The sequence below is a fragment of the Schistocerca cancellata genome, chromosome 2 (assembly GCF_023864275.1).
Source record: "Schistocerca cancellata isolate TAMUIC-IGC-003103 chromosome 2, iqSchCanc2.1, whole genome shotgun sequence".
In the NCBI taxonomy this organism is placed as follows: Eukaryota; Metazoa; Arthropoda; class Insecta; order Orthoptera; family Acrididae; genus Schistocerca; species Schistocerca cancellata.
The window spans coordinates 600415770-600432727 of record NC_064627.1 but is presented as its reverse complement, the minus strand read 5'-3'; the positions used below and the strand labels follow the sequence as shown (position 1 = coordinate 600432727).

At 43.2% G+C, this 16958-nt stretch overlaps 1 protein-coding gene across 4 annotated transcripts in view; it reads right to left on the bottom strand.

Annotated features, from left to right (window-relative positions):
• Window positions 1-16958, bottom strand: part of LOC126162245 (esterase FE4-like) — a 218748-nt gene that overhangs the window by 117993 nt on the left and 83797 nt on the right. For 3 of the 4 annotated variants that reach the window (XM_049918617.1, XM_049918620.1, XM_049918619.1), the window contains exon 10: window positions 13579-13711. The exons of the other annotated variant lie outside the window; for it this stretch is intronic. In XM_049918617.1, the coding sequence (XP_049774574.1) occupies window positions 13579-13711 (133 nt within the window). The remainder of the gene's footprint in view (window positions 1-13578; window positions 13712-16958) is intronic. 4 annotated transcript variants of the gene reach the window in all.

The window sequence follows — 16958 nt, the reverse complement described above, 5'->3', positions numbered from 1 at the left end:
GAACTATATCATACCCTGTATATAGCCGTTTTTGAACTGTAATTATTTGCTACTGCGAAGTTTTTCTCTGTTGCGCATTTATAATGTTACTGTGTATAATTTTACCGAAATAATTTGAAAATGCTTACAAAATGAAGTGGCTGGTAATTCCCTACTGTTGTAGCTCGCTCATTTCCTGTAAGGGCCTAGCATTATTATACTTAAGTCTGTCTTACAAGATACGACTGTGAAGAAATCGTAATACAAGCTCAGTTTAAGAGCATTTGACCATGAGACCAGTCATTTTATCTTAATCGTATCAAAATGTATCTTTTAAGACAGTTTATAACCCTTAATACAATGTGTTCAAACCAAAGTTAGTAACCACTGGCAGAAGATGTTAAGCGTGCGCTCATTTGGGGTCTATGTATGAATAGCCCATTACTTACTTTTAATCGCAGGCCCTCATACACTTTTCAAAACTTCGTGCCAAAAGCAAGAATGATATACACTCCTGGAAATTGAAATAAGAACACCGTGAATTCATTGTCCCAGGAAGGGGAAACTTTATTGACACATTCCTGGGGTCAGATACATCACATGATCACACTGACAGAACCACAGGCACATAGACACAGGCAACAGAGCATGCACAATGTCGGCACTAGTACAATGTATATCTACCTTTCGCAGCAATGCAGGCTGCTATTCTCCCATGGAGACGATCGTAGAGATGCTGGATGTAGTCCTGTGGAACGGCTTGCCATGCCATTTCAACCTCGCGCCTCAGTTGGACCAGCATTCGTGCTGGACGTGCAGACCGTGTGAGACGACGCTTCATCCAGTCCCAAACATGCTCAATGGGGGACAGATCAGGAGATCTTGCTGGCCAGGGTAGTTGACTTACACCTTCTAGAGCACGTTGGGTGGCACGGGATACATGCGGACGTGCATTGTCCTGTTGGAACAGCAAGTTCCCTTGCCGGTCTAGGAATGGTAGAACGATGGGTTCGATGACGGTTTGGATGTACCGTGCACTATTCAGTGTCCCCTCGACGATCACCAGTGGTGTACGGCCAGTGTAGGAGATCGCTCCCCACACCATGATGCCGGGTGTTGGCCCTGTGTGACTCGGTCGTATGCAGTCCTGATTGTGGCGCTCACCTGCACGGTGCCAAACACGCATACGACCATCATTGGCACCAAGGCAGAAGCGACTCTCATCGCTGAAGACGACACGTCTCCATTCGTCCCTCCATTCACGCCTGTCGCAACACCACTGGAGGCGGGCTGCACGATGTTGGGGCGTGAGCGGAAGACGGCCTAACGGTGTGCGGGATCGTAGCCCAGCTTCATGGAGACGGTTGCGAATGGTCCTCGCCGATACCCCAGGAGCAACAGTGTCCCTAATTTGCTGGGAAGTGGCGGTGCGGTCCCCTACGGCACTGCGTAGGATCCTACGGTCTTGGCGTGCATCCGTGTGTCGCTGCGGTCCGGTCCCAGGTCGACGGGCACGTGCACCTTCCGCCGACCACTGGCGACAACATCGATGTACTGTGGAGACCTCACGCCCCACGTGTTGAGCAATTCGGCGGTACGTCCACCCGGCCTCCCGCATGCCCACTATACGCCCTCGCTCAAAGTCCGTCAACTGCACATACGGTTCACGTCCACGCTGTCGCGGCATGCTACCAGTGTTAAAGACTGCGATGGAGCTCCGTATGCCACGGCAAACTGGCTGACACTGACGGCGGCGGTGCACAAATGCTGCGCAGCTAGCGCCATTCGACAGCCAACACCGCGGTTCCTGGTGTGTCCGCTGTGCCGTGCGTGTGATCATTGCTTGTACAGCCCTCTCGCAGTGTCCGGAGCAAGTATGGTGGGTCTGACACACCGGTGTCAATGTGTTCTTTTTTCCATTTCCAGGAGTGTATGTAACTGTAAAGAACTTTAATCTTGATTTTAGTTACCGTACATGAAATTACAAAGATGATCAGGAATATAGAACTCTACAGAGCATTGACTTCAGGAACGTAGTGGTGTGCAACGCTACTATGTTTTACGATCAGAATCTCTAAACATATTCCTGATGATTAATCTTAGATGTTGTTTCTGTCTGAGTGGTAAAGGGATCGACACTGGTTGGCAAGGAACTTAACGGCCAAGTTTCTAACAAAATATATCGCAGGTATATCCTATAAGTAATGCCAACTTGAAGGCCTCTGAAATAGCGGTGTCCGTCGTTTTTTGAAGAAGAGTTGCATACTGGACGCGAAATGTGATCTGCAAACGTCTAGCACAAGCATAGAACAGAGTTGCCTATAAAACCGGTACTAGATTTATGTCTTCACTTTGTCGAAAGTAAGTAGTTCGGACAGTGGTTTAGGCAATGGAATTAAACTATGCAAATTTGAGGTTCGAATCCCGGTACAGCCATTCAGATTTAGATTTTCCGTGGGTGCTCTAAACAGATTAAAACGAATGTCTGGATGAGCCATTAAAACCATTCGGAAAGTTTCTCTTTCCATCGTTTCTAATCAGAAGTTGTTCTCCGTGTCTAATAGTCTCGTCAATGTCGCATAGTTTCAACTGCGAGAAAACCGGTGTGGATAAATGTAAAGAAAAAAATATGAGATCGGGAATATGACATTTTTAAATTGTCAATTAGCCAGACCTAATTCAAATTATTTCCTTTTAATTGTATCTTATAAAAATATATTTATGTTTAACATATCTTCCTACACCGCTGGATCAATTTCAACCAAACTTGGTACACACAACACCGTGGGAACAATAATCTCTTACCTCTCAAATGAGGGTAGCTCACGTTGCTCAAATATCCAGCCTATATACATTCAGGATTTGAGAATGAGAACACTTAGTTACTTGCAAGAAACTTTACATATAATTTCAAAACTTTACTAACTCTACTGACTCTATTCGCAATATCTTTTGGAGACAGTATCTACATATACCATTGAATGCAACTGCTAAAGTGTATCAATGTACGACGCGAAGTTTATGACATATGAGGTCATAGATATTGACCTGCATGAAATGGAAACTGCAGGGCACAATTCGCTAGAGACACACGTAAAATATATGTACAAATATGTATGAAGTATGCTAAATATGAGTCAAATATGCGTGACATGATTGAACCTGAGCAAAGACACAGGTGAAAAGCTCCTCCGAAACTCTGTGATCATTTTGAACAAAACTTGGTACATATGTTACTTACTGTCTGGAGAGAAATACTGTGGGGGTGAGAACAACCAACTTCCTATTGGGGTGGGGATATAAAGTGGTGATGGAGAGACAAGGGGGAGAAGAAATGGTCAGGCAGTGTGGGGAAGGAGGAGATGGACACAGTAAGGGAGGGGGGGGGGAGATGGTGATGCACAGAGAGAGAGGAAGGAGGAAACAGGCAGAGAAAGGGAAGTGGAGGAGATGGACAGAGAGAGGGGGCAGGAGAAGTTTGACAGAGAGAGGGGGAGAAGATGGGGAAGAAATTGGGGAGGAAGATACGGACATAGGAGGAGGAAAGGGGGAGGAGGAGATGGAGGTGGACAGATAGAGTGGAAGGGGCAGATTTATTTAGAAGGGAAGGTGACGATGGACAAAACATGGGGAGGAGGAAATAAAGAGAGGAGGGGAAGAACCTATGGAGACAGAGACAGAGAGAGAGAGAGAGAGAGAGAGAGAGAGGAGAACATGGACAGAGAAGGTGGACAGATAAGATAGAGGGGACCAGGGAGATGATCAGAGAGGGTAAGGGGGGGGGTAGGAGAGGGACAGAGAAGGCGGGAAGGAGGAGATGGACTAATAGAAGACTGGAATAAATACACAGCCGGGCTACGCCGCTTACTCAGCTTATCAAATGGTTCAAATGGCTCTGAGCACTATGGGACTTAACATCTATGGTCATCAGTCCCCTAGAACTTAGAACTACTTAAGCCTAACTAACCTAAGGACTTCACACAACATCCAGTCATCACGAGGCAGAGAAAATCCCTGACCCCGCCGGGAATCGAACCCGGGAACCCGGACGCGGGAAGCGAGAACGCTACCGCACGACCACAAGCTGCGGACTACTCAGCTTATTATGTTATAAAATAGAGGTACTGCTGAGCCATGTTTGCAGCAGGATTATGATATGAAAAATGATGTAGCCTTCAGTCATACATTACTGCCAGAAGCACGTGGAAACTCGTTCTCATTATGTCATTCTAGAAGAAACTGTAGAACGATATTACCCTAGACGGAGTTGACTCCTATTTGACTTTCGAAGCACTGTCGCCAGAAATTAGTCGTCCATACAGTGGAAAACGTTGAATAGGATTTCATACTGTGAGATGTAGTCCCAATGGGATGCTCACCGTAAAACAAATGGTTCAAATGGCTCTGAGCACTATGGGACTTAACAGCTGAGGTCATCAGTCCCCTAGAACTTAGAACTACTTAAACCTAACTAACCTAAGGACATCACAGACATCCATGCCCGAGGCAGGATTCGAACCTGCGACCGTAGCGGTCGCGCGATTCCGGACTGTAGCGCCTAGGACCGCTCGAATTCAGAAACAAGCCATGAAAGGTTTCACGATTCCTACGGCTCGACCATAGTATACACATGCTGGTTATTTGTGAGGACTTGAAACATTCTCCAACTCAGCTACACTGATGTTCAGTGGGTCAGATGAGAGATGGTTGATGTGCCACATAGTCGATGCTGATTTCGATTTCGTCATCGACAACTAAACATCGATGACCGATAATAATTAACTACAAAACATTGATGTTAAATGATTAATTTTTAAAACGGCGTGAAAACATACATACAAATATTTTACTTGTTCAGTACAGGAGATGTGTTTCACAGTAAACATGAACAAGTGCTCATAACTCCTCAGGTGTGCATTTTAGAGTCCATGTTTGCCGGACATTTTTTTCCTTGTCTGATCCACGCTAGCACCTCTGAAAGTTGCTTACCGCGCAGTCTTAGAAACAACGGTACCAGTATGTGCTCCACTGTCAGAGGTATCAAAGCCATTTTGCTTATAACATTCGACTCGTCCGTTTCCGGTACAGGGACCCATACCTCAAATTGACACATTTATCCTTCTTTATCATCCTAGAAAGTTTGTATCATCATCACGGAGTCACCCTGTTTATACATACATTTTTCAAGCGCTGGGTTCTATCACTTTGATGCTCTGTAGCGTCGTTGGATGACGCTTCCGAACATCGGTTCCTGTGTAAAACTTGATCTAATATGTCCCCTCTACAACCCAACATTAACTATGAAACGCCTTGTAACACCAATAATTTACATCATATATTCCAAAAACTTTGGTCTACAGACGGTGAAATCAATACTTTTGTTGACGTTTCCCCTTCAGCCTATTGCGTTGTTAACACAGAGTTGCTGCGAACAGTCATTCAGACGTAGACTGCATAAATATTGGAATGCAGTTTGTTGTAGTTGTAGATAGGTAGTACCGATGACAAGCTTCTAATCGATCGTGTTGAAAATCTAGAAGAAATCTTCCACATCATAACTGGACTATGACGGTAGATCTGTTCCTGTTCCAGTTTGCAAATTATTGGTTCCTTGTGCTACTTTATGGTTTCTTCTGTAATGCATCAACGTGTTGCTCATCCTCCCTGACGGTCGTTTCAACAGATCAAGTAAATCCTCGATGGTTTTCATTGGCTTCGAGTATATTAAAGCGTCTTGAAAGTGTATATTCTTGAATGTAGAATCGAGCGACTTTAATATAGCTAATATGTCAACATCTTCTGTTGGTAATAAGCATTTTTGATTTCTGCTCCAGTCTTCTTCGAGAATGTTGCTTCAGAGGTTATTAAGGCTGCTGCCCATATCCAGGAGCCGTATATTAGTCGTCCACAGACATTTCTCCGATGTGGTTTCACTTATGGTTCAGCGTTTCGTCTCGTTGAAGACTGCCAGCACTCCCCAACAGCAAATACGCAGACGAAGGTAGGGCCTTAAAATATGAGACAACAATCCACGGATTCGGTGGATGATGGTTCAGCTCTGGAACGAGTTGTGCGTGACAACAGTGACCTGAGTATACCTCTAGAGGAACATCCACACGGTGAGGATGCAAGCTGCATTTTTTTGCAATGGTCTCTTCTCTTATGACTCCAGAGAAGAACATTGAGTCTAGTGTTTTGAGTACTATATGTGGGCATGTTCTGAAACAGATATGTACATTTGCGACTGTTCCAAATACGCACTTTTCTTTCATAAAATATTACCACGTGTTTTTCTGTATTTTGAAACATAAAAATTTATATTGTTCTGAACTCATGTCATTTGATTTAGGCATGCTTAGCTTTCCCACTGCTGGTAAGACTTCCTTAAAAGTAACCTCGATGCCTGGCATACTGGTGTTCTTTTTACAGCTGTTTCCTAGCATTTTCGAAGTAGCCCATATTTGGACGCTTCTAAGCACATTTACAGTCCTCGCTAATAAAGCTTTTTCCACAAGCCTTACTTCGACGCAGTTTATTTTAACATCATTGTTAGAAAGTCAACAGGTTTTAGAATTCCTTTGAAGTGTATTGTATTTGAAAAGTTCAACAATCTTGGCAGCATAAGTTTAATTAAAGTGGTAGCCCGTATTTGGACCATCTCCACTAGTTATTTCTTCTATGTACTGTAGACATGAGGAGCTCTGCATTATAATGGCTGGGTTAACGCAAAGTTGCTGCCACAGAGTCTCAAGGTTACTGTCTGTTCCATAACACCTGTCAGCGGGAAGGACCGTATTTGATTTCTAGCTGCAACGTAGTCCCAAACTGTAGGAAAAGAACTGCTCATCATAGTAGTTGATGCGTAGGTGTCATGTAGTGCTTCGTAGACATGTGAAAGGGCATCAAAGATATTCGTCTTTCGAGGGAAAAGAATTTGTGTCTCGAGGCAAACTAAATCTGGGACTCGCTGCATGGAATGTGTGTTCGTTGAGTATCCAGCTCTAGAGACAAGCAGCTGCTGTGACATTAGTTACTTCCATATTCCAAAGGTCCTTTATATGGTTTCTATTGGATGGATGTTGATGAAATATATGATTTGTTGCAATATGGTACACGACTGCTGTTTGCAGGTTATTAAACAGCACAAAACTTAAATTTAATTAGTCAGAATACATTAATCCTCGGCACTATTAGTGCTTACGCTTGGCTCTGAATACAAAGGAAATATATTTGTCCCCTGTCCATCGAAACCCACAAGTTTTAGTTAAAATTCCGTGTGACGTCATTACGGACCGACACTGAAAGCCTTTTGAAGACACTGGCAGTTTGAATGATAATACGTCACTTTCTCCTCTTGTGCTGTGAGTATAGGTATAGTTATTTTCACTAAGTGTTGTGAATTATTTATAATGAATTTCAATAAAGAATACATTGAAAGGTAACTATTATGTTCCTCAAACTTTCATTACAGCTCTGAAAACTTTGGTCAAATAACAAACATACAACTCATTTACATCTGCTTTGTAGTAGACGACATACGCGGCAGGAATATATATTTTTGCAGAGCACTGCATGCATCTCTCCTTCCTCCTCTTTCACTAGTATAGATAATTAGGTGAAATAATATTTCCACATTGAAATGCTGGAGAATCTGTGACTTACACAAATTATGGTGCAGCTTGGGCCATATCATTGCTATATCGTTAATGTTAGTAATTTAAACCGTGCCTTGAGGGAAGGATGAAATTACTTTGTGAATTTCAACAAAATTTTGACGGAAAATTTACACAAACGTCCGTTTTACAATTTGCAAGTGCAAGAACAAGGCGTGTTTAGTACAAAAAGAGAAATAAGCTTCAGACTGTTAAAACCGACTAAGTTGCTGTCATAATGGAGCGAGAGGATACTCAAAATTTCGCGGAGCAGGCAAACGTGTAAATTAGACAGCTTTTGAACGCCAGTTTGACGTTATTTTCTGGCTTCAGAAATCACAACAAGTGTTCTGTTTTAAATTGTTCGTGTCGTCGTCTGCTACACCACAATGGCACGTTGTAAACGTTGATCGTTCACATGTTTCTATGTATATGGTTCATAAAAGAAGCGTTTTCTGATAAAGAAACGAGACCCCATGGGTAAATGAGGCGGTTGTGACTCTAATAACAGCTGAGAGTTGAGAGACCTGAGTTTCTTATATGCATTTGTTTCAAATTGTACTAACATACAGACATCAACAAATGTTTTGTATCACCTCGGCTCCGACAGTTCCGGAACCTGTACAGAGAATTGGAATACAGATCAGCAAAAACATCATTTCCGCCATTTTTATTGCTTATGGAATTCACACGTTGCATGTAGTACCATCACACAGTGAGACCTTTAGAGGCGGTGGTCCAGATTGCTCTACACACCGGTACCTCTAATACCCAGTAGCATGTCCGCCGCTCGTGGTCTCGCGGTAGCGTTCTCGCTTCCCGAGCACGGGGTCCCGGGTTCGATTCCCGGCGGGGTCAGGGATTTTCACCTGCCTCGAGATGACTGGGTGTTTGTGTTGTCCTCATCATTTCATCATCATCCAGGAAAGTGGCGAAATTGGACTGAGCAAAGATTGGGTAATTGTACGGGCGCTGATAACCACGCAGTTGAGCGCCCCACAAACCAAACATCATCATCACACAGTAGCACATCCTCTTGCGTTGATGCATGCCTGTATTCGTCGTGGGATACTATCCACAAGTTCATCAAGGCACCGTGGGTCCAGATTGTTCCACCCCTCAACGGCGATTCGGCGTAGATCCGTCAGAGTCGTTGGCGGGTTACGTTGTCCATAAACAGCCCTTTTCAATCTATCCCACGCTTGTTCTATGGGGTTCATGTCTGGAGAACATGCTGGCCACTCAAGTCGAACGATGTCGTTATACGGAAGGAAGTCATTCACAAGATGTGTGCGACGGGAGCGCGAATTGTCGTCCATGAAGACAAATGCCTCGCCAATAAGCTGCCGATGTGGTTGCACTATCGGTCAGAGGATGGCATTCACGAATGGTACAGCTGTTACGGCGCCTTCCATGACCACCAGCGGCGTACGTCGGCCCCACATAATGCCATCCCAAAACAGCAGGGATCCTCCACCTTGCTGCACTCGCTAGACAGTGTGTCTATGGCGTTCAGCCTGACCGGGTTGCCCCTAAACCCGTCTCCGATGATTGTCTGGTTGAAGGCATATGCGACGCTTATCGGTGAAGAGAACGGGATGCCAATCCTGAGCGGTCCATTTGGCATGTTGTTGGGCCCATCTGTACCGCGCTGCATGGTGTCGTGGTTGCAAAGGTGGACCTCGCCTTGTAGGTCGGGAGTGAAGTTGCGAATCATGCAGCCTATTGCGCACAGTTTGAGTCGTAACACGTCGTCCTGTGCCTGCACGAAAAGCATTCTTCAACATGACGGCGTTGCTGTCAGAGCTCCTCCGAGCCATAATCCGTAGGTAGCGGTCATCCACTGCAGTAGTAGCCCTTGGGCGGCCTGAGCGAGGCATGTCATCGACAGTTCCTGTCTCTCTGTATCTCCTCCATGTCCGAGCAACAGCGCTTTGGTTCACTACGAGACTCCTGGACACTTCGCTTGTTGAGAGCCCTTCCTGGCACAAAGTAACAATGCGGAGGCGATCGAACCGCGGTGTTGACCGTCTAGGCATGGTTGAACTAGATATCACGAGCCATGTTCCTGTTTCCTGGTGGAATGACTGGAACTGATCGGCTGTCGGACCCCCTCCGTCTAATAGTCGCTGCTCATGCATGGTTGTTTACATCTTTGGTTGGGTTTAGTGACATCTCTGAACAGTCAAAGAGACTGTGTCTGTGATATAATATCCACAGTCAACGTCTATCTTTCGGGGTTCTGGGAATTGGGGTGATGGAAAACTTTTTTTGATGTGTGTATATTCCACGCAGTTCATAGTTAAAAATTATTTATAGGAAACCTAGTGTCTTCTGCCTACAGTTGAGGGCTAAGTTTTAATTGAACGTACAGTTGTATACTGAACTCCACATATCGAATGTACCCTAGTACTTCATATCTCAGTAAAGCTTTTCTTTTTTTTGAGTCGTCAGTCTTCTAACTGGTTTGATGCGGCCCACCACGAATTCCTCTCCTGTGTCAACCTCTTCATCCCAGTGTAGTGCCACTCGCAACCGACCTCCTCAATTATTTGGTGGATGTATTCCAATCTCCGTTTTGCTCTACAGTTTTTCCCTCTACAGCTTCCTCAAGCAGTTAGTTAAGTATGTCTGAACAAATAATTTCGTGTTCAAGCTTATAGTGCATCTGTTCCAGATATGATTACCATACATAGTCGTATGAGCACAAGTTTGAATTAGGGGAACAAGGGAGAAAACTACATTTCAGTCAGATCTAGGCATGAATATAACTATGGCGTTTTTAGAGAAGTGGTTTATTGGTACAGTCCATCTTACTACATATTATTTTCAATACACGTTGAAAGTGAGGTAATATGAACTGTTTTTGGAATACCGAAAATAAAACGAAAAAATTTACATGTGTCATATTATTCCTGAATGCTGTACAGAAATGTATTTCTGACTCTACTCTCCAGTGAGTGCCTAGTAGTGTTAAGTGTACATAAGCAGGCGTCAGTTTAAGAATATTAAAGAGGAACTTCCTGCTGACCACGTCTTTCGTTGGAAGACATGCAAGACAGTGAACGCGCTGAGAGCTAAATTGATACAATGTAAGCAGAAACTGATGTAGTGGTGAAACATCAGAGGGGCCACCCTGTGAATACATAGAACTAGCAGACAAATAAAACCACTTTGTCTGAAGGAGGCTGCACAGATTTGCCTTTACGGTTGATCTACTCAAAGTCGAAGAAATAGCTATTGATATTAAAACTTCAGGCTGCACGAACCATTGGATCTGTCTTGTGTGTTTAGCTAGAGCACGTCTCCTTCTTGTGTAATTATAACTTTATTTCCATTGTGTGTCCAATCCTTCTCTCAGATTAGAATATGTTTCACTCAAAAGCTAAATAAGAGTATTCTGTGGTGCATCGACCGCTCACCAGCAGGCCTGTTATCCCTCCCACACGTGTGGTATGCGAGCGGCCTGACCCGTATGGCCTACATCAGCAGAAGACTAGAGCTGCGCTCTACCAAACAATGGTTCGGTAGTTTTGGCTTCCCACATAAATGTCGTAGAAAACGGTAGGATTACCGGTGGCATTGGTAACATTGATACGGAAAGCAACATTAATGAATGTGTAAGAAACTTGAAGCAGTCGGTTTCTCTCTGTTTTTTCTCTCTCTTTTTTTATGCACATAATTACAACCGCACATCATTCACTGCTAGTCCATTCTGTATTCTGTATCCTTACAGAATAAAAATTACATTTTATAAGTAACGCAAATTTGTTGATCGCTTAGTTCCTACACCTTTATGTAACCAATGCAATTACTTTTGCTGTAAGTACAGTTTACATTCTGTGGGTTCGCCTGTATACGCACCTGTCAAATATGTTTCACACATATTTAACGTATTTCACGATATCTGTACACATATGTTACCCTGCAGTTTCATTTTCACACAGCTCAATGTTTATGACGCAGTATCTCCTGAACTATGTGTCGTACACTGATTTAGTGTAGCATGTGCATTCAGTGGTATACATGCGTGCTGTCCTCGAAATGTGTTGGGGATACAATTATTAGTAAAGAAGTAATAAATTAAAATATTATGCATGATGCTGCAATTTATCGTGCATCTCAGTGTTTATGACATCACATCTCCTGATCTATGTTTTGTACAACGATATATTTTTGTGGGTATATGCAGCGGCATACGTGGCCACTGTCTGTGAAATGTGTTGCGAATAGAGTTAATAGTAATGAATTAACAAATGAAAGCGCCATTAATGATGCGGGATTTTCTCACGCATCTCAGTCTTTATGGCGTCATATCTCCTTAACTAAGTGTTGTACAATGATGTAATTTATCTGGTACATTCTGTGGTGAATGTGAATACTGTCTGCACAAACAAGTGTAACGATTTCAGTCATCAATGACTGAAACTGTTCTACATTGTTCATCTGGGTTGTGTTCTCATTGCGCCACAACCGCCACAAGACATATCACATTCTTTTGCTGGTTACTTGTACTCGTATCCACCGCAATGACAAGAAATTATATAAAGACTGGTAAGAATGTCATATATTAGTTACGATCTGGAAAGAGATATTGTAGGTGTAAGAACTAGCACCATCATATTGGGCTAAGTGGAGAGAGAAGGGTACGAAGAGATGGACAGACAGCAATGGGGAAGGAGGAGATAGGCAGAACTAGGTGGAGGAGGAGATTGATAGAGATAGAGGAGGGGGAAATGGACAGGGAGAGGAGAGGGGAGGACATGGACAGAAAAAGGAAAGAGGGGGAGGAAGAGATACGCAGAGAAAAGGTGGGGGAGAAGGAGAAGATGAACAGACGGAGGCAGAGGAGGAAATGGTTCAAATGGTTCAAATGGCTCTGAGCACTATGGGGCTTAACATCTGAGGTCATCAGTCCCCTAGACTTAGAACTACTAAATCTAACTAACCTAAGGACAGCACACACATTCATGCCCGAGGCAGGATTCGAACCTCCGACCGTAGCAGCAGTGCGGTTCTGGACTAGAGCGCCTAGAACCGCTCGGCCATAACGGGCGGTGCAGGAAATGAACGGGGAAAGGGAAGGAGATCGACAGAGATAGGTGAGAGGAGGAGAAGGACACAGAAAGCAAAGGGGAGGAGACGAACAGGGAGAGGAATGAGTAGATGTATAGAGATAGGAGGATGAGGAGGGGTAGAGTGGGGAGGAGCAGATGGGCAGTGAGAGGGGAAGGTGGAGATTGACAAAGAGAGTGGGAGGAGAAAATCGAATTAGAGGGGAAGGAAAAGATGGACAGAGGGAAAGGAACAGATGGACAGAGGCTGGTGGAGCGAATTGGCAGAGAGGGTATCAGGAGGTGATGGACAGAGAGATGGACAAGAGGAGATGTACAGATGGTGGGAAGTAGAGGAGGTGGACAGTAAGAAGGGGTGGTGCAGATGGGCAGAGAGAGGGAGAAGGCTGAGATGGACAGATAGATGAGTGGAATGAAGATGTACACCAGGTACTCTTCTATTTTAATGAAACTATTCTACATTGTTTATCTGGGTTGTGTTCTCATTGCGCTTCAACCGCCACAAGACATATCACATTCTTTTGCTGGTTACTTGTACTCGTATCCACCGCAATGACAAGAAATTATATAAAGACTGGTAAGAATGTCATATATTTATTAATTATCCTTGAGCTCCTTTAAATATCAAAAGCAGTTCTACTATACCATGCCACCGCAATGCTTTACTCATGTTTTGTTTCCGCCGTATGCTATGAAGTAAATAAATACAAGATAAATATTTATTTGGGCCTCGCTATTTTCGAGGCATTAGATTACATTGAAATCTTTAGCATAATTTCTAATTATATAACCATGTTTAATTTACTTATATAGTTGGCTGCTTGAAAAGCAGTAATTTGTAAAGTATTTGACCTGAGAAGGTCATTTCTTACCTGGACCACCTGGGAATTGAGTAGCCGGACCATTGTAGGCAAACTGGTAGTAGTACAGAGGCTCTGAAGAGTACTGGGCCATGTTTCTGATCGCAGCGTCCACTCCTTCCACAAAAAAGAGATGCGAACTCAGCTGGAAGAGAAAATCGCAGAGACGTCAACGACCACGGAAGATATATATATATATGTGTGTGTGTGTGTGTGTATGTGTGTGTGTGTGTGTGTGTTGGTATACTGTTGTCACATTTTTCACTGTCAAGGAAGCATATTACATATTACTTTACGTTTATCTCACGTACTCCTTTCTTCTAGTCGTCAGTTAACTTAATGACATTGTGACCAATTGGCCGTGAGATAATTTTTTAGCTATCGCTTACTGTACTCGCGAAGTAATAATAAACGTCTCTTTAAGTAAGAAGACTAGGTTAAAAAACCAAACTTAAGATTGTTACACGAGTGTTGCGTGTTTTTAGTTCTTAATTCTGCCAAGAACCAAAGTAACAGCCAATTAAAACAAGACTAAACATTGTTTCTTCACTTACCTTACACGTGTCTGCACTGTGTATAGCGCCCATCAAAAAGGATTGTGTTCTGACTACCCAGCATGAATTACGCCGACTAATCTCTTAGTTTTGTTAATTCGAAGTCAAATTACTAGAAATTTTACCAGCTTTCTGGCCGTACTTTGCTTTCACCGGCATACGATAGCGCGGAGTTAATGACACCTGCATTGTTTCGATTTTGGCTACCATCTTACCCGGAAATATTTTAAAAGACTTTTTTCTTCTCTTCAGTGGGACAGGCAAAGATAACAGTAGAGATCATCGACGGCAGTCTGAAGAGCCCTGGATGTGGCACGATCTTACAGGGAGAGTTGAGAAGGGAACAGGCCTCAACATTAAAGGCAATTTCTTTCGCTCCGCGTAAAAATGATGGAAACAAAAGCCAGCATCCAAATGTAACCTTCGTCACTCCTCGTGCGGTGGCTCCTGGATTACATATGTAGAGGTAATAAACCTTGCGAGACAATCTCAGACGTGCAGTATGACAATAATAGGGGATTATTACTTCGCTGCCGAAAACGAGATGAATTTGTAACAGTTGCTGTTACCTAGCGCACATGTCCATCATAGCTAGAGAAAAAATTGTTAAAATAACTTGGCGAAATTCTTACCGAGTATCTCTGAATATGGCCTCTCACAGTTCGACGTAAATACCTACTCAAAAGTGTCCCTATTTGCGCTCACAATGTATGAAATCACGTCACTATAATCTGCCTTAAACGTTCAATCACGAAAGTGCATCGCGATCGTACTTTATTCACAACTCGCCTGTACTGCGTCACGGAACCGTCGTATTTCATTTGGCGGTTTTAGATCATATTTACGATTTTTCATCGAACTCAGAGTGCATTGGTACGGAAACTGTTTCAATTGGGTTAGATAGAGCAGCAATCAGTAGTAGAATTAAGTTGCTTTAATATGACATTTATAGTCACAACGCAGATCAGATTTCGACCTGTGTCAGGTCATTATCAATGCAGTGCGGAATTGTAGCAGTTGTTCGTGCTCAAGTGAATGCTTACACAGTTAAACCATAATGGCATTGTGACTATAAATGTCATATTAAAGCAACTTAATTCTACGACTGATTGCTGCTCTATCTAACCCAATATAACCACAGCCGTTGCGTGCACCCACCCCATGGAGGGCAACCTGAATTGTTTCAATGTTTCCAGACGAAAAAAATTGTATCAAATTTCAATTTATTTTTCACGTGAATTACTACATGGACCTGCATTAAAACAGAAAAATAATACCTCTCATTTAACATTTATCACTGTCTAGAAAAATAGCTTTTTAAAAAATTTCACGTTTAAGTAAATAAGTCTTGTTCAAATTGCAGGGGAATTATTTTCTTAGTATTCCTCAAGAAAATATTGAGCAGAATACGGCTTGTGTCTCATAGGAACAGAGTGGCCTCAAGGGCTAGTAGATCACGTGCCTTTTATTAGCAGCTGGAAAGAATAGAGCTAGTAGCAGAGAAATGCATATGACTTTTGTGGATTTCAAAAAGGGTACAACACCATACAAAGCTCTGAGACTGCATCTGCCATGAACAGATTAAAAGTAAGTGATAAATTAATTAATATAATCTTGAGAAAGTACAAGGAGGCAGAAGCCAAAGTAAGGATTGGAAACTGAATAACAGAAAGCTTTAGAACCACTAAAGATCTTAAGCATAGTTGTAGTTTGTCCCTTTTACTTTTTAATATATACACAGAGCAAGCGCTTAAGGCATGGTAGAAAAATTGTTAAGGAGTAAGTATGTTAGTTGGACAGGACGGAATGCATTCATTATTTTTGCAGATGACGAAATCATTTTCGCAAACAGCAGACAAGAGATGGAACATTTATTAGATAAGTTGCAGAGGTAATACACAAGATCAAGTCAAAAAATTAATTGTGTAAAGATACAACAGATGGATTTTTTCTAAAACAGGAACTGATTTAGTTCTCGAAGGTTGGAAATTAAAAACCGATAATTTCAAGTATTTAGTTTCTGTTATATCCAGTGACGGGACCTGCGACAAAGATGTTGGACACGAAATCAGCGATGACTGAACGAGACAAAGTTGAGAACAGTGATATTAGTTAACAGAATGAAAAAAGGATACTCCATAGCATCATTGAGAATATAGCTACTTATGCTACGAAGTGTGGCCACTTAGGATAAAAAAATGACATAAGTTAGGATAATGGAATTAGATTTTATGAGAAGGTGCCTGCAGGCCAACCGTGAAAATAAAATAAAAACATCTAAAAAGGATGTCCATGACGAGCAGACTGGAGAATAAAAGCCTGCAGTGGTTTGCGCATGATAAAGGAATGAGCAATGACAGGTGGCTTAAGAAGATGGTAATATGGGTCCAGAGAAGAGCTAAGAGTGGAATCGTGGGAATTATACACTCCTGGAAATGGAAAAAAGAACACATTGACACCGGTGTGTCAGACCCACCATACTTGCTCCGGACACTGCGAGAGGGCTGTACAAGCAATGATCACACGCACGGCACAGCGGACACACCAGGAACCGCGGTGTTGGCCGTCGAATGGCGCTAGCTGCGCAGCATTTGTGCACCGCCGCCGTCAGTGTCAGCCAGTTTGCCGTGGCATACGGAGCTCCATCGCAGTCTTTAACACTGGTAGCATGCCGCGACAGCGTGGACGTGAACCGTATGTGCAGTTGACGGACTTTGAGCGAGGGCGTATAGTGGGCATGCGGGAGGCCGGGTGGACGTACCGCCGAATTGCTCAACACGTGGGGCGTGAGGTCTCCACAGTACATCGATGTTGTCGCCAGTGGTCGGCGGAAGGTGC